We start from the raw sequence: 18,480 nt of genomic DNA, 5'->3' as shown, positions 1-18,480 counted from the left end.
TATGTACTAGACAAAGACTGATTTATTTAATCCTCATGGCATCTCTATTATTACCTGTTTACATACTGGGAAACTCAATAGGAATTTTAAGTAACTTGTGCTTGTCATAGAGCCACTAAGAAGTCCAGCTGAGATTTTCGATTTAGAGCATGGTACCCAAGCCTTTAGTTATTATGTTACATTCCTCTCTTCTGTAAACTTCTTAAGGTATTTTTTCATCAGAGGTGATGATGAAAAAAATGTATATATACGCAAATATATTTGCTGAGAAAGCCTTTGTTTTTAAGGTATACACTCCATCTTTGTCTGATTTACTAATTCAAGGCATAACAAAGAAACGAAACATTAGAGGAATAATATTTTTGTCTTTCCTTATTCAAAAATAAAAGTGAAATCAGATGGCATCGTTTTTTGAAATGGGTTGATAGTTTCCTGAAAAAATGCCTGAGTAGGTGTCCCTTGAAGACATATCTATTCAACATGCTGTCTCAATTTTATAGCTTACCTTTGAAAATCTAAAACAGAATAAATTAAAACAATTTCTCTTTGGAGCTGCAATTGGTCCTCTTCTATCTGAAGCCAATGAGACTGTGACAGCACATTTTAGTTCTCATATGCTACCTGAAAGTCAAAATTAGGAACGCAAGGGCTGTGAGGACTAACTTAATGCATGTGAAAAACAGCACGGTGTAATTGCTTTGAAGAGAAAAAACAGTGAATGCTTAAGAAAATGTGAAAGATTCTTTTTGTTACACTGAGAAGGAAACAGTTCAAAACCTGAAAATGGAATTGCTTTTATAATAAGTGTGTTTAATGCAAATTCCATTCAGGACACAAAAGCTAGAGGGGCATGTATTTCTTATTTGATAAAGGAGTAATTTAAAAGAGAATGTACATTATCTAAGGTTTCATAACATTGTACCTTAAGGGGATTAAGATATCTAAAACCTTTGAAGTCTGCAGATTTTATTTTATTTACTCACAAGGATGGAGTTCTTTAGTGATTTGTTGCTCTAAGAAAATTGCCCATTAGCGTTTGTATTGATTTGCCTTTCTCAAAATGAAAGAAACAAATGTAATTCATTAGCACTTTATTATCGAATCCTTTTAATATGAAATATCGAGAACTTGGGTCCTTATTAACCTGCAAAATGTTTAAAGAAATGCTTTCAAAGTTGGAAAAGAATAGAAAATAGAACTTAATTTGTATCTGTACCTAGATATCTGATGAATTCAGCACAGGCTGTCATCATAGTTTTTGCTCCCAAATCTACTTGAAATGCTCTTATTGTCCATCCTATTGTTGTGAAAATGACTGCATTTATTAAATTAGTTCTTTATCCCAACTAGGTTTCTGTCAACTATGTTGATCATTTCTCCAAATGCTAATCCAAGTGCTATCCAGTCTTCAAGGATCAGTGAAAGCCTCACTTCTTCCCTGAGGTTTTTTCTGATGACCTTGATGCACCTTGCTTTCCTCTCGATTTCTGTAGCACTCACAGTCTGCTCCTGTGGTTTCAACTGGTGTGCCATGACACTGAGTGTGTCAAAAATGGGGTGTTCCTGGAAAGTAGCAGGCATGCTAGTAGTAGCAGACCTTTCTTTTTTTATCGTATAACTACTGCTTAAACAAGAAAAGATTTTGACTGAAAATACCAGTGTTTTTATTTATTACTTTTTTATTTACTTGTAAAGAATATATTTACTATATTAAGTACACACTAAACTAGAAATTCTTAAAAGATGAGGAAAAATAAGCAAAAGTCACTATTTTAACATTTTCTTACACTATCTTGATTTGTTTGGTGTTTAGCCTTTCCCTACAGTGTGTATAGCTAACTCTAATGTCATTTAATGTATAACGTATGATTTGAGAAGTTAAAAAACATGTGTATCTCTGGGGCACCTGAGTGGCTCATTCAGTTAAGTATTAGCCTTCAGCTCAGGTCATGACACTGAGATTCTGGGACCAAGCCCCACATCAGTCTCTCTGCTCAGTGGGGAGTTTGCTTCTCTATCTTCCTCTGTGCATGCTCTCTCTCTCATTCTCAGTCTTTCCCTCAAATAAATAAATAAATAAATAATCTTTTTTTTTTTTTGACACATATATATCTTATCTTATTCTAAACATTACTGTATGTACTTTCAAAAATGTGGGAATGGCAGTAAGATAAACAAGATGTGAGGGAATGAGTCCTAAGGAAAAAAAGGGAAAAAAAAATAATAACATTAAGCTAGATATAAACTGTATGCTGTAAAATTCTGTATTTTTGCTGAAAGTTAGCAGCAAATACAATTTTGGTATTTCTAATAATCAGTTCAAAGATAGGAATGCTGTCGATTTCAGGGCTCATAATGTCTGTATAAAAGAAAAGAATAAAGCAAATAGTACATACATACATTCATGGGGCAGAGGACATATCACACATAGTTCAATAAAAAGCCAGTTTATTGAGAATGGAGAAGAATCCACATAAAGTAATTTCCTTGAGCTGCCTTTTGATTTAGCTTGATTCAGGCATAGATTGAAGAACAGTGATTCTTACAAGATCTGGGGCCAATGGCATACCAAAGTTGCAGGTAGGCCAGGTCCAAGGACCTGGAGGGGTTCCTGCAGGACCATCCAAGGTGGAACTCAAACATGAGCCAGTTGGAAGTGAAAGCAGAGTTTATTGAAGATATAGAGAGAGCAGATACAGATGAGCTGAGTGTCAGGGGGACTCATAAAGAAAAAGAGGGAGTCCCTTCTTTGCTTGGGATCTGGGGTTTTTACTAGTGATTGGGATCCAGGAACTGGTGAGAACAAGGACAGGGTCCAAGTGTCTTTCATAAATCGCTCATTCCCTGAAGCCAGAAGTCTTGGTGTCAAGGTGCTTAGAGTCAGTGGTCTTGGAGAACATCTATCAAGGCCCTGCCCAGTCACTCTTTAGATGTTATTTATTGTGCTGGAAGACTCCAAACATTGCATTGTCTCTGTCCCTTACAAGGAAGTAGTACGCTATTTGCATTACAAGGCATGTGTAGAATGGGATGGGGGTGCAGAATAGAAACTGGAGCAAAGGAAAAAAGAGGAAAAAAAAAAAGAAACAGCTTTTTTTTAAAGGGTTCCCTTCAGTTTCCCTGTCTCATCAGAAGCAACTGAACAAATTTAAACACACACACACACACACACACACATATATATATATATATATTTTTTTTTTTTTTCCCAATTTAAAGATTTCCAACTGGAGATAAAAAAAAAATCCCAAATGTGGTATTCTGGAAATGGTGTCAGGCTATTCTCCTCCTCTTTTCTCTTTGAAAATCCCTTTAGTAGTGAGCTATTAATAGCAATGAAATGGTAGTGGGGGTGGGATAGCATTTTACAGTAGCAATCTCCTTCAGAAAATCTTGGATCCTATTAAATAACAAATGTTTTTCTTCTTATCTGTACTTTTGATGAGTTAGCCAATAATTCTCAACGAGCACACTATCCCAGACTAAGCAATTTAAAATCTCTAAGGTGAGCCCCTACCTTCAATATTTTTTTTTTTTTAAACTTCTCTAAGCAATTCTAATGGGCAGCCATTTGAGAACTATTGAATTTAAATTGTGTAAAGGCACACCTGTTACTGAGGTTGGGGACAATAGGTATAGAGAGTTTCTTTTTGGACACTGAGTAATCTGAAAGGGAATGGAATGATAAATTGAGATGGGAGGAAAAGGTGTGGAAGACGAGGTGTGAGGCCAGGATTGTAACTGAAAAACCAGCTCTTGTGGCTATGACCAGAGCATTTTTTAGTATAAGGTATCTAATGTTAAGTTTGAAGTTTTTTTATCTCCCAATCCCATGCTTCCATAATTTCTGTTGTACTATTTGTATTTTATGTGTGGGTGGGATTCTAGGAAGTGGATCAGTGAAAAGGACTGAATCCAGTGTTTGAATTGGAATGACTGACACAGACCAGAAACAAAATACAGCATTGAGATGTATGATGATTAGAAAATGTAGAAGTGTTATGAGAAAGTCTCTTCTTCCCAAAGATTACAAAGTGATTTCTGAAAGAACAAAAAATAGGGTTTGGGCTAGAGGTAACCATTATGTGTGTCAAAGCTTTAGAATGGAATGTTTGGAGGCCATTATCTTAACTAAACAAGAGAATTAATGAATTGCATGCCTTAAGGCAGCCTTTGTAAATGGAGAAACAGATTCCTGGACCTACCTATTAAGGTAGGTTTATTTTTAATTTAATTCCAGAAGTGAACTCCATGACTACAAGGACTGTCCATCATGTTCACCATTAACTCCTAAGCCTATAATAATTTTTAGCACATACTAAATATTCTTTGAGTACCTGTTAAATAAAGATAAAGTTAAAAAAATCATATTTTGGAATAAGTAACAGAACACAGTTATGATAGTCTTTCCTTTCTATATTTATATGTATTTCCTTTTGTATTTTTGTAGTTTGTTATAAACTTTCAGCCTGATTTTATTCCTAATTAAAACATTCTTGACATAATTTATGCTTATTTGCAGATATTCCCAGATATCAGAAAAAATATTGTTTTTTTTAAACATATTCCTATATATTAGTGAACCTAATCCACTTAAGAGTGTGTAAGTATGAAGTATGTATGTGAAAGAATTGCTAAGAAAGGGATTTGGATATGAATGACTATTTTAATTCTTCTGTTTTTTGGTCCTCCTTACTGCATCACCACATGATTTATTTGCTCACTAATCTCCCAAATATACCTAGTAGAAATGTTACAAGGAAACTTCTCAGTTCCTCAGTGCTTTGAGTTAGTGGATTTGACCACTTAGAGGTATCTTCAGCATTACAAATTAGTCTATTATCCAAAAAAATGAATATTCATGAAGTGTCTACTACACATGTGACCACATTGGTAAAAGTTGGGTCAGTTGCCATCCCTCCATATGAATTATCTGACAGTCGGTTTCTTTCTCTTTTCTTGAAGATTTTATTCATTTATTTACACAGAATGAGCAAGAGTGGGATAGGGGCAAAGGGAGAGGGAGAAAAGATTCTAAGTGCACTCCAGAGCCTAATGTTTGCTGGACTCCAGGACTCTGATATCCTGACCTGAGCTGAAATCAAGAATTGGACACTAGCCAACTGAACCATTCGGGCACCATTCTCACAGTCTGTTTCTAAGAAGAAATGCAGAGCCCCAATTTCAGCTCCATATAACAAAAGTTTATGCAAGATGTAGTGGTATAGAAAGAATGTTTCCTAGTTATATGGAATAGGATTTTGCAGGCTGGCAGAGGTATAATACAGTAACACAAAACTAAGTTTCTCATACAAAATAGGGTATTTTTTTCCTAAAAATTGTGAAGATTATCATAAATGTTTTCTTTGAACTCTTACAAAATTACTTGCCTGTACTACTTATGCTGCTCATGGTACACGATTGTGAATTGTTAGTCACTTTTTTTCATGTGCATACCTTCTCTTTATTAAGCTTATAAAGCTTCTCATGGCAAAAGCTGTGTCTTCCCTGTACCTCTTTCCAGCCAGTCTTTGGATAGCATAACACATTCATTCATTTATTCACCAGATGTTTACTTTGAACTTACTGTGTGTCAGGCATTATCATTCCAAGTGCCAGGGATAAAGCACTGAACAAAATAAAGTTCCAACCCTCACAGAGATTACATTTCCATGAGATAAGACAGACAGACACTGAAGAAACAAGCCAACACATACATAATGGGTTCAACAGTAATAAATGTTATGTACAAAAATAGGTTTGGTAAGGGGTGAAGAGCATGGCAAGGAAATAATTTTTTTTTATAGAGTGGTCAGGGAAAGTTTTAATAAGAAGGGATGATATTTGAGGTAAGATGGAGGTGTGCAAGTACCTGAGGAAAGAGCTTCCAAACAGAAAGAGTAATGTAAAGTACCTTAGACTGTTAGTGTTTGGTTTGTGTTAGGAAGAGGGAGGTCCGTTACCAAAGATGATGAGTGAGGGGGATAGTGGAAGGACGTCAGGTAAGAGAGGGTTGAAGGATATGGGTAGATCATGAAGTTCATGGGAAAGAATTTCAATTTTACCTTGGATGAGATGGCAAATGATTAGAGAGTTTGAGTGGAGAAGAGAGAAATGATCTTGTTTACTTTCTAACAATGGTCCCTAAGTAGAGAATCGACTGGGGAGGAAAGGGGAATATGGAGGCAGAAGTGAAGCTGGGCAATAAGTTAGAAAACTATTTGCAATATAATTGATCTTGGACAATGCAGGGGTTAGAGGCACTGACCTCTGTGCAGTATGAAAATCTGCATATAACTTTTGACTCTCCCAGAACTTAACTACTAATAGCCGAACTGACTAGAAGCCTTAGCGATAACATAAACGGTTGATTAACCCATATTTTGTATGTATATTCTAGATATTAAATACTGTATTCTTACAATAAAGCAAGCTAGGAAAAGAAAATGTTATGAAGAAAATCATATGAGAAATACACTTGCAGTACTTTGCTGAGTTTATTGACACTGCAAGTTTGTGTCATTGGCTTACAAGATAAATCATCAGTGACATATCAATATTGTTCAATATATTTATTGAAAAAATATGTGTATAAGTGGACTTGCATAGTTCACATTCAGGTTGTTCAAGAGTCCACTGTACTTCAGGCAAGAGTTAATAGTAGTTTTGGATTAGATGTGAAGTTTGAGAAAAAGTAATCAAGGATAATAAGAAGTTTTTAGCTCAAGAAACAAAATTTGGAGATGCCATCCATCATATATCATCATGGCATGTGGAATTGTTACGTGGAAGACTGCAAGAGAAGAATGTTTCAGGTAGAAATCCAGAATTTGTCTTTTGTATATGTAGATTGCCTTCTCTCCATACAAGTGGAGAATCAAAATAGGTAGTTAGATATATGGTAGTTAGATATCTGCAAAAGAGGTTTGAATTTGGCATAATGCTTAGTATTGATGCAAAAATAATACTTTTTGTTGTTCATCGATTCAGTCTTTCAAAATGAAACATGTTAACTAATACTTTTAAAGAATTGGAAAAATCAAGCAAGTTCTTGCTTTCCAGATATATATTTGAAAATGGTATCTATTCTGCTTCAAACAATTATATATTTGACTTACTATCCTTGCGAACAAGGGGGTTTTGGAATCTTTTTCCAATTAGGCAAAAGAATTTAGACTATATTTTATTTGAAATGGAATCTCAAAACTTACTGATAAATGGCTTTATTATACTAATTGCTTTTTCTTTATTTCCATAGTCTGTCACTGTGCCAGAGGGAAATTATATTGGCCTTAAAGGATTTGTTCTTCAAATGGCCACATAGGTCACAACACGAAAACTTACTTAGTTGGTGGCAAATTTATTATTTAATGATTTGTCCCCAGTGTCTTTCTGGTGGCTATATTTAAAATCATTGGTCTATAATTGCTACCCTTTATGCATATGCATGCACATATAATATATTTCATTTATAATCTTTAGACACATTTTTCATTCAAATATTCAAAAAGCACTGTTATTTAAAGACTCTACAATAGCATAGAGCCATTTTTCAAGTATTCTTAAGCCCATTTGTACAATGAGAGTTTGAAAAATAATGTAAGGAGTTTGTAGTTGACATTTGGGAAACTAGTACCTCAGAAGGAATAATTGGATGCTAAGGCATTTTTAAAGCTTTATACATTTTGAATGACCTTATGCTTAAAACACTCTCAATATAGTTGAAATACCCTTATGTTTCTTTCCATTCTCTCTCTACTTTGAGACTTTGTTGATTATCTCCAATAGTATTTTCTTTTTTTTTTTTTTTTTTACTTAGAGAACTCAGACACAGATATAGGTGTGAAGAGAAAAACCGTGGTCCAAAATAGCATGGTTTGATATCAAGGTTGCAAAATAATGTGAGATAAGTATTTATTGAGTTAAAATGAGTAAGAAAATGAAGAAAAAATAATCAAGGATGTGATAGGTCATTTCCATGTATATTTCAAAAGTACTTTTCAAAAGCCGTTTGACTAGGTTCTTTCATGTTGTTTTAACATCTTTCTTGCTATTTGTGTTAATAAATTGTCCTGAAGAATATTTATAGCCTGGTATACCCAGAATGATAACCCCCAAATACTAATGCAATGTAATCCTAATGCATATATTGATACCTTTTATAGTGTATGTGTGTGTTTTTTTGTTTTTTGTTTTTTTTCTTTCTGTCTTACCCATAGAAAATGATACCATCTACTGGACAGACATGGGCTTCAATAAAATTAGCCGAGCTAAAAGAGATCAGACTTGGAAAGAAGATATCATTACCAATGGCTTGGGAAGAGTGGAGGGGATAGCTATTGACTGGATTGCTGGTATAATCCATGGCTTTTTCTGTTCTCGTTTCTCACCTATTTTGTTAGGGTCTCAATCTCCTTCATAAAAATTCTGTTTCCAAATCATAACAATTTTTTTTTTGTACTTCTAGCCACAGGGATAAATAGTTTCTTTTGCTCTTGGCTTCATTCTTTCTAATGCTTTTGAGCCTTTAGACAAGTGTTTTTATGCAAAAGTAGAGTATGTAGTGTTAACTATGCCCAAATCTCCTGGGAACTGTGAGGCAGGTAAACAAAAGTGTTAGAAGTTCTCTTTTGCCTGGAGTCAGTAGAAAGTTAAAATAGATCCCTCCTTTAGGTGAGAGAAGTTTCAACTTATTTTTAGCATATAAGTGTATCAGTATATGGTTTAAACTACAGATATGTGAGATTAGGAAGTATTTGCATATTAGTTTATTTACAGATTTCTGGTTAGAAAATGTACACATTAAGAAATATAGGAAGTAAATGATTTCTTGATTTTATGTGAATGTTCAGAAAGTTAATTTTAGCCATAACAAATTAATAATTTTTTTCTTACAACCATGTTATAAACATATCTGTATTTCTCCTAGGTAACATATATTGGACAGATCATGGTTTCAACTTAATTGAAGTTGCAAGACTCAATGGTTCTTTCCGTTATGTAATTATTTCCCAAGGCCTGGATCAACCAAGATCTATTGCTGTGCACCCAGAAAAAGGGTAATTTTAAGCTTTACATATATCTTGAGGGTTTTATATATATATATATATATATATATATATATATATATATATATCTTGAGTTTTAAGTGAGTTTTCTTAAGTTTCATTTAAAAAAAGGATGTCCATATTAATATTTATTTTCAGGTTATAATGTTTGAAATGAAATTCAATATTTTACCTAAGCAAAAAAAAAAAAGTTTATTTTAACTCTGTGATGTATATTTCAGAACACATTTGATGGGGCCATATTTATTATGCAGTTCTTTAATGTACGTGTAAATCCAAGTAAGTATACTAAAATGTTTCTAGGTTCTCAATTTGAATTCTGCCCTACAACTGTTTACAAAGTGGATACTCACTTATTTGCTGAATGATTGGTATCCAACCTCTTCTTCAATATTTCTAAGGCTTCAGTTTCCATTTATAAATCTATGATTGCCAAAACATGTTCATCCCAACCTCTGTATTTTTTTTTCCCTTGAGTTCCAGATAAATATGTCTACCTACCTTTTTGACATCTCCATTTTTCCATTTGGATGTTTCATAGGCACTCTAATTGTGCATATCTAAAATTGAAATGAATTCAATCTGCCATCAAGTTCTGTTAATATTTCCTTCCTCAATATTACCAATCTACCAATCTCCATCTTTGCAACTTCCACTCTAATTAAATCTGTTATCTTACACATACAACACTGCAATAACTTCCCAGTTCATCTCCTAACATCATTAAGGGCTACAGTGATTCTTTTTTTCTTTTACTATAATTCTTGCTTAGATCTTTTCAAGGGATCCATCCCTATTGACTTTTGTGTAAAGCCCAAAATTTCTTTTGTAATACTTTTTTTTTTTTAAGATTTTATTCATTTATTTATTTTACAGAGAGAGTGAGTGGGTGAGGGGAGGAGCAGAGGGAGAGGGACAAGCAGACTCTGCACTGAATGTAAGTTCCATGTGGGGCTCAGTGAGGGGCTTGACCTCATGACCCTGAGATCACAAACTGAGACAAAATTAAGAGCCAGATGCTCAACCAAGTGATCCATCCAGGCTCCTCTATTGTGATCTTTCTTAATCAGGTCTTATGCAAATGTTCAGTCTCAAACTCCTACTGTTGTTTCTTTCATATCTCAGTCAATCTCTCTTGGACTATATAGTTTTAAAAATATTTTCAGATATTTCTTATTCTTTTCTATTCCCATCCTTTGAAAAACCTCTTTCCTTTATTGGCAGTGCTTTCCTTACGAATTTAGTTTGCTAAATTTTATTTATCCTTCTCTGGCTTTGTAAACAGATTAGATTGTTCTATTCTATGACACCAAAGTACCTAGTACTTTCATTTTTTATAAATTCCATGCACTAATATTTGCTTATTTGCTTATATTTATTTGTTTAGTAGCTCTATATTTTCACTGGACTGGATGATGTCTCCATTCTTCACTGTGCTATGAGGAGAATAGACATGTGTGTTTGGTTCATTTCTCTATTTCCAGGTCTTAGTACATTGGCTGGTAAAGAATAAGTTGTTGACTGATAACTGCTTTTCTCTTAGTCAATAATTTAGAAGTAGTCTTACTATAAAACTCTATATAACTTGCCACCATTGTTTTTCTTTCATTGCTAGTATAATTTGGCTTCAGAGTTTTTTGCTTGTTTGTATTTAAAAGGTGGAGATTTTTATGTTGATTGAACTCCTTTTCATTTTGGAGAGGTAGAAAAGTGAACCCTGATATATTAGATACACAGTGTAAAAACATCGATTTAGAATGAAGGCAATCTATGTAAACATCAAATCAACTATCGTGAAACTTTGCAAACTTTCTTATTTGTTATAAGTTGTATGTAGCTTTTCTAATATCATCATTTGCTTCAGTTTCTTGACAAATGCCATAAAATTAAGTCATTGTATTAATATAGTGAACAAGGAAACAAAAAGATTAATATAGGAGAAAGAAATAACATTGACAATTTGTCACATTTCAAGCTAAGATTACAATGTAAAAGTTAAGAAATCTTCATTGGTTAAGAATGCTCTTGGAGGCAAAAATTTAGAGCATAAGTCTATAGGAGTTTTTCTTTCTATCTTTTTCAACTGTTATCTTTACTAGGCTATTTTCTATTTTAGAATTGATGTTACAACACATCTGATATATCATTGGGAGTATGTCTACACTTAAGGAGAAGGGGGAGAAGATAAAACACCTATTCCTTGCCAGATCATATTTGGGAAGAGAAACATCTTTATGTCAATTCGTTTGATATCTGTTAGCCAGAAATATCTTAGATTGACTAATCTAAGGATGGACATGTAATCCAGAAATGGGAATGTAACCAGGGGAAAAGAGTTAGCCAAAGAAAGGGAAGATATTATTTTGACATATTTAGATGAATTATGTTTTATCTCATGGACTGGTATAAGGTCCCAGGTGAAACAGTATATACAGCAAACTCAGTTTCTCAAGAGACTCAATTTCTATTAATAGGGCAGATCTTGTGGAGGTGAATTTCATAGAGACCTTATGAGAAAGAAGGAAACCAATCTCTTGATTTTTCCATTTCAGTAGTCATTCCAATACACTCTCCTTTCTTAGTTCTTTTTCTCTTGACACCTTAATGTTGGAGTTCCCCAGGGCTCAGTCTGGTGTTATTCTCTTTGGTAGTTTCATCCCACCTAAATGTTAAAGACTTTAAAATGTTGATAGCCAGATCACACCTCACTCTAAACTCTAGATTCTTATGTTTTTATGTACTACTTTTTCAACATGTTCAATTACAGATCTGTGACAGATTTTATTTTCCAAGGTGATTACAATAATATCTGCCGTTCCACATGCTCTTCTTAAAATGTGACATTGACTCTTCCAAACAGCGAAGTGGAGCATCTTTTCCATATGCTTGAATTTTAGTAGGTCTATGGCTATTATGGAACTGATACTATGTAAAATCTGAGGATATATCATAAAAGAAAACAAAATTTCAACATAATTCTCCTGAGGCATTCTTAGAAGCCAGCCACTCTGCTACGAGGAAGCCATGAAGGGGCCAGTATAGGTGTTCCAGCCAAGAACCCTAGCTAAGGTCTGAGCTGAGAGCCAGCACCAATTGTTGGATCTGTTGAGTGAGTGAACCTAAATGAGTCTAGCCTCTAACTGTTATGTCACCTCAGACTTGGTGGCATCACAGTGAATATGAAGAAGGAATGAGTTGTTCCTGCTGAGCTTTGATCAAATTGCAAATGCAGAAGCAATTAAGTTATTGTTTTAAGCCTTTATGTTTGGAGGGTTTTTCTAGTAGCACTAGGTAATCAAAAGAAGATCCACCAGAAATCTTAACCTTAGCAGATGAACTGCATCTTTCTTCACAATTATGAAGCCTCCATTAGTTGCTGCCAGTTCTATTATTTCGGTTGCTTGTGTCAAAATGCTTGGTATGATCTTTGGTGTCTCTCTCATATACCCTATATCCAATATACCAGGAATTCTATTCCTATTCCCCTTTTACTCTGTTTAAAAGCTTACAGCAAACCTAGAGTGGTATTATTTCCTCCATTTAACAGATAAGGAAACTGAGTTAGCTATTTTGAGTAATTACTCTGCTATCAAGTTGATATTTGGGAGAGTCAAGTTTTTCGAAACTCCAAAATTGTACTGCATTATATGTACATGTATGTCTGTGCGCTATATATTGCACATATGCACATAATTTTGTGAACATGAAACTTAACCAAAAATATTAAGTATTCAAGAAAACAGTTTTAACAGTTTCAGGATTAAATTGCACTGAAAATTTAAAGGTTATAACTGTATGTTAAAGAGAGAATAAGCCATAATGAGAAAATACTGGAAAAAAAATAGGAGAGGAGGTTATAAAATAATTTTGAGTTGGTTGCAACTTCCCCCTTCCTCTGTAGAGCCCCTTGGCTACAACCATGTGACCATGGATTTACGCCATTGCATATTAAGATTGTGAAGGGAGAGGGTGCTTTTGTTTAATTCCAACAATATAACACATGACTAAATTGATGTCTACATCACACTCATAAACTTGAAAATAAAAATATACTCTTCCAATATGATGGTATTTTAAAAATCTCTTTTTAAATTATAATTTATAATCAAGCAATAAATCATTATATTCTCAATAGAGAAAACTTGATCAATTGCTATGTTGTGGATAATTATTCTAATGGTAGGAACAAATATAATTTGAATGTTATGAAATCCCAGAGATATGCAGGAAATGAGTTTGTTTCTAATAAAGAATTTCTTCCCCTTGTATTTGTAATAAGTGCAGCACTTCATTTGTATGGTCAAGAGTGTCTTGTGCCTGGCCTATTACAGATTTATGCAGTTCAATTTAGTAGGCCTCTTGCTGCTGCTGCTTGGCAATCTGTAGGTTTTTTTTTTTTTTTAATGTTTTGTTGAAACCTAGTATATAACCTCAAGTTGTTGTGCCTAGTATATAACCTCAAGTTGTTGTGTTGTACCTGGCACAACAATAAGAAGATACTTATCTTCTTTAAGTATATTTTTATATTTCCACAGCCATCTTAGCATAAAAACATACCTCTTTCTCTCTAGGATGATTGAGAACATCAGGCAAAGCAACCCACATATACTCCACTTTCTGTCAGTTTATTAAAAATATATATTTATTGAGTGCAGCACACTGTGTGTGAGATCATGTTAAGGCATCTCCATCTCCTCTTCAGCCTTCAGTTCAGTACATCTTGACAAAATAGGACTGCTTACTGCATGAAAGACACTGGTGGGCACTGCGAAGTATGATGGTATAAAAATAAGATGCTGCTTCCATTCACAATGAGTTAATCTGTTTAAGCTTACAGGTTTTTTTTTTTTTTAGCTTGCAGTTTAAACAAATACAAAATTTCAGTTAAAATTAAGTCTCATAACACATGCATATCAATAGAAAAAAATAAATGGAATTTCAAATAGAAAAAAATAAATGGAATTTCAAATAGAAAAAAAATAAAAAAATAAAATTAAGTCTCATATTTTGCCATGAGACTCATTTTCGGGTATAAAATGACTAGACCAATATGACTCAAGCCGAAATCTCATGTTAACATAATTTCTGTAAGATCTTTATGAAGTTACATTGAGTTTTGAAAAACAAGAGATTTGGTATAATCAGAGTAGGTAGTCATAGGGAAGGTAGTAGCAGCAATGGTGATGTTTAGTAGAGGTTTTATGGAGAAGACTTGAAGGAGAGAAGTTTCTGAGGTGGGGTGGGAATATATTACTTGAAGAATAGAATAATCAAAGCATTGGTGGTGGCAAAGAGAGGCCATTGGCAAGAGTATACCTACATAGGGAAGAGCCGAGATGTAGCTGGGGCCATTAAATAGGCAATAGTATTCCCCACATATTAATGAAATTACCATGAAGACACATTCCCTACTTTACTAAGTAGAATCTAAAATGGTCCTAGACTCTCTCTCCTAAGCCTTTTCCTTGCCCCCAAAGCCCGTAAGCAATGGTCAGAAGTGTAATGAGTTTATTGAAATTGTAGCGTGCTTTAAATTAGGGAATTCATAGAAATAGTTATCATCCTAGAGAGAGTGTTATGAGGAGGGGGTTATTTTTTTACCCGCAAGCCAAGTAATGGACAGAGCTGGAGACAAACATGTAAAAGAGAGAATAAAAAAAAATAGAAAAGAGCAATACATTAAAAACAAAGAATGAATGAATGAATGAATGAATGAATGAAAAAGAAAGAAAGAAAGAAAGAAAGAAAGAAAGAAAGAAGAAAGAAAAAAGAAAGAAAAGAAAAGAAAAGAAAAGAAAAGAAAAGAAAAAAAAGAAAAAAGAAGAAAGGAAAAGAGAACTTTCTCTTTGCAAGTTCTTGGGCCAGCAGGAGTCTGATCAAAGTTGGAGAGAAAGGAAAAAAATCTTAAAATACATATGAAATATCAGTTTGGATTTAGAAAAATCCAGTCTTTTAAGCCTAAAAAAAATAATCCTAACAGTATTTTTTTTTCTTTTAACTAAAATTGTTTTGGAATCCTGGATTCTTCCTAGGATAGCATGTTCTGGAGAAGAGATATTTAGTAGAATATATGGAATTGAGAGTTGGATATGTATAAATTTACTTTAGTTTATTCCAACAGTTCAGACTCTGCAATAAACCATGGTATAGATGAGATTATTCAAGAAAGAGTACAGAATATAGAAATGTAAGGATAAAAAATGGAGAACGTTTTTAATCAGGGGATGAAATGATTAAGAGAAGAGAAAAAGAAAATCAAGAATAAGGCAAAAGAGAAATGGTCATTTCAATCCTCAGAAAATCACTATATCATAGAAGTCAAGGGAAGACAGTTCCAGGGAGGAAAGTGTGCCAGCAATAAAGAGCTTAGGAAATATTAAAGCAGAGAACAGAACATGCAGTTGATAATGAAGATGATGTTGCTAATTGTTATCAATTTCAGGAAATTGGTAAAGACAGAAGCCAAATATAAAGAATGACTAAATGAAAGATAATTAGAATGTAGAGCTTGCATATTTCATCGACAGTGACAGAAACTTGGACAATGAAGGGAAAGAAGGAACAATAGATGTTGAGAAGATAGTAGGGTATTGAGGAAGTTTTCCTTAGTGTAGGAGTCAGGGGATACTCCACATGTTCATAGGCAGAGAGTAGGAAACTGAGAGAAAAACAAATTCCCGGGAGGGTAGGAGGAACTTGGACAAGGAAGAAGCAATAGGGTGGGGCAGGAAGAATAGTGGACCAGAAAGCAGATGGACAAAATTTGTGTCTTACATCAGGTATTCCAGAAACAAAGCCTGGAATGAAAATTCAATTCAGGCAATGGGAGAGAAGCAGGATAGGAAACAAAGATTCAACTATGAGCAAAGTCCAGGTCTCAAATGATTACTTAGGGAGTGCTGGAGTCTAAAACTCACTTGAGAGTGAGGGAGCTTGGCTTTCAAACTGCCACCCAACCATTCATTGGATGAGGGCCACCCTCGGGAGACCTATACTCCCAAGATCTCAGCACTGCTTGTGAAAGGAGAGTTGCTAGTAGCTGTTCTCTCAAGAAAAGTGCCTGTGGGAATTGTTAGAGACAAAGGATACAGATGCTGGGCACTGGTGATTATAGAAATAGGAAACAAAATCTGAGGACGTCTAGGTGGAGCACCAACCATGTCCACTACAGATTAGAATCCTAGCTTGGATTTTTCCTACTTCTGCAATCTTTTGAAATATCTCGTTCTCAAATGTCCATGTCGTTTTTGATTATTGGAAGGATTAAATGAAGGGGGAATTTCTCTTCCTCTTCTAGTTTTGGACATGGAATAAAGAAACAGGATGCTGCAGTAAAATATATCTTAGCAAATACATTAGTGAAATTGAAGAAACTCATAGGCGATGGTCAATATGAGAAAGGTTAGCAGCTTTGAGTGGATAGGTAGTTTTGCTGAAACTATTGTGGTGAATAAAATATGAATAAAAGGACTTAAAACAACATAAATTTAGCTGGGATGGAGTTCAAGAATCTAATTAGTATGTTTCTATGACCTTGAGTAATAATATTCAGCAGCTTAGCAGTAAGAGAATAAAAAAAAGCCAGAAAGGAAGCAGGTGGCGACAGATTCAAAGTTGGATTGTAATGGAATACCCATGAGTTGCCAGTCAGGAGCTGAGGTCTAGAAGTTAGTGAATCATGGAAACCAAGAGCAGCAGTTTAAAGTCAGAGTAAGAAGTAAGGACGTGAATGACAAAGACAACTCTATAAATTAAGAGATGATTTCAGAATTGGTAAAATTGGAAATAGAGCAGTCTTATGTGGTAATTAAGATGAGTGTGTGACCCTGCTTGTGTAAGGCAGAGGCAAAGGAGGGATGCAGGTCCCTGGAATAGATGAGGTGAACATGAGCTGAGATGTTCACAAGGTCATCAGCATAAGTCATAAAGTCCCTAAGAATGACAGCAGTGGAGGGAGAAGATGGCAAAATTTACAGTTAGTAATAAAGCAATTAAGTAAATTCAGTGGTTAATTGTGATAGTGATGATATGGATAAATCGGATAATTTATGCTGTGAATATTTTGAAATAACCTCACAGAAAGTTTTCTTTCTTACTTAAATCTTCTCCACTTTAAATTTTTCAAGTATCTCATGCAGTAACTCTTCTGTCATTTTTAATCAGTTCTTTCAATGAAGCCTTTCCTTTTGGTTTTCAAATAAGATCTGATCTCTCTCATTTGAAAAAAGGATAAATAAATAAAAAAAACTCCTCCCCACAAAATGCCTAATGTCTTATTTCTCTCTACATGTTTACTTCCCAACTTCTTAGAATAGAGAAGTTCTGTTCCTTCCAGAATTGTTAAAATTTATCCATAGCCAAATTAAAAGATTTTCCCCCAGATTTCATACAATTTGCCTTTTCTTTGACATATTTCTCCATTGGTTATCCACTCAAGAATTTATTTTCTCTGTTACCTTCTCTACCTGAGTCTCCTTGCTCTCCTGTCCCCACCTCCATACCTCTTCTGCACATCTCTCTCATCTAAGTCTTGGTATGCATTCTCTCTCTTGATATATTTATCCTTCAAACCATATTTTCATGTTTTTCTTACAAATCATTACATTACATCCAAAATCTCATCTTCATGTCTTCACTTATATTTCCATTTTTCTTTAGAAAATCTTTGTCTGAATGTGCACTGTCACAGAAATTTAACATATTCTTCTGCGTCTAGTCTACACCTTCTTTTCCTAACCATAGCATGTCTTTTTGTCCTGACGAGATTGAAACTTACTTTAGATTTTCTGTAGTTTTTCATTTGTCACTAACTCCTGTCATCTTTTCTCTCCAATATCTCATAGATTCCCCATTTCTTTTCATTACAACTATGAACTGAGCATAGACTCAGCTGGAGGATCTTATTAAATAATTTTGATATCTTAATTTTGAGTCCCCCCAAGATTTACACTTTAATCCACAAAGCAAGAAATCTTTGAAATATGTAGCAATAATTCAAATATTATTTACCTCCAAATCTTCACTTCTTCCTAAAAAATATTTCTTAACTCTTATGTCACATGGATATACATTTTTTCAGGATTTATGGTTAAGAATTAATATACTTTTTTAAATGCTATGCCGATTTCCAGGAAATGGTAATTCAAACATTGGTTTCCAGATAATATTATGTAGACATTTAGGTGTTTAAATTCATATCATACGAATAAAATTACAGCATTCTGTTTGAAGTTAAAACATGTCAGGGGTATTGCCAAAGGAAAAAGGTAAACAATGATGGAGTAAATTAGCTGAATCCAAGATATAAATGTGCCTTGAAAAAGTGGGCATGAAGCCTGTTTTGAACAAAGGAGACTTGAAGTCTTTTAAAATGTAGCCAAATGCAAAATAGAAAGCATGTATAAATTTACTT

General features: G+C 34.1%; 1 protein-coding gene across 1 annotated transcript in view; it reads left to right on the top strand.

Annotated features, from left to right (window-relative positions):
• LOC129495604 (low-density lipoprotein receptor-related protein 1B) overlaps positions 1-18,480 on the top strand; it is a 1,831,349-nt gene that overhangs the window by 1,364,746 nt on the left and 448,123 nt on the right. The window contains exons 36-37 of the mRNA XM_055303278.1: positions 8,220-8,354; positions 8,930-9,059. Of these exons, the coding sequence (XP_055159253.1) occupies positions 8,220-8,354; positions 8,930-9,059 (265 nt within the window). The remainder of the gene's footprint in view (positions 1-8,219; positions 8,355-8,929; positions 9,060-18,480) is intronic.

Source organism: Nyctereutes procyonoides, unplaced genomic scaffold (assembly GCF_905146905.1).
Source record: "Nyctereutes procyonoides isolate TBG_1078 unplaced genomic scaffold, NYPRO_anot_genome, whole genome shotgun sequence".
Lineage (NCBI taxonomy): Eukaryota > Metazoa > Chordata > Mammalia > Carnivora > Canidae > Nyctereutes > Nyctereutes procyonoides.
This window is presented reverse-complemented; position numbering and strand designations above follow the sequence as displayed.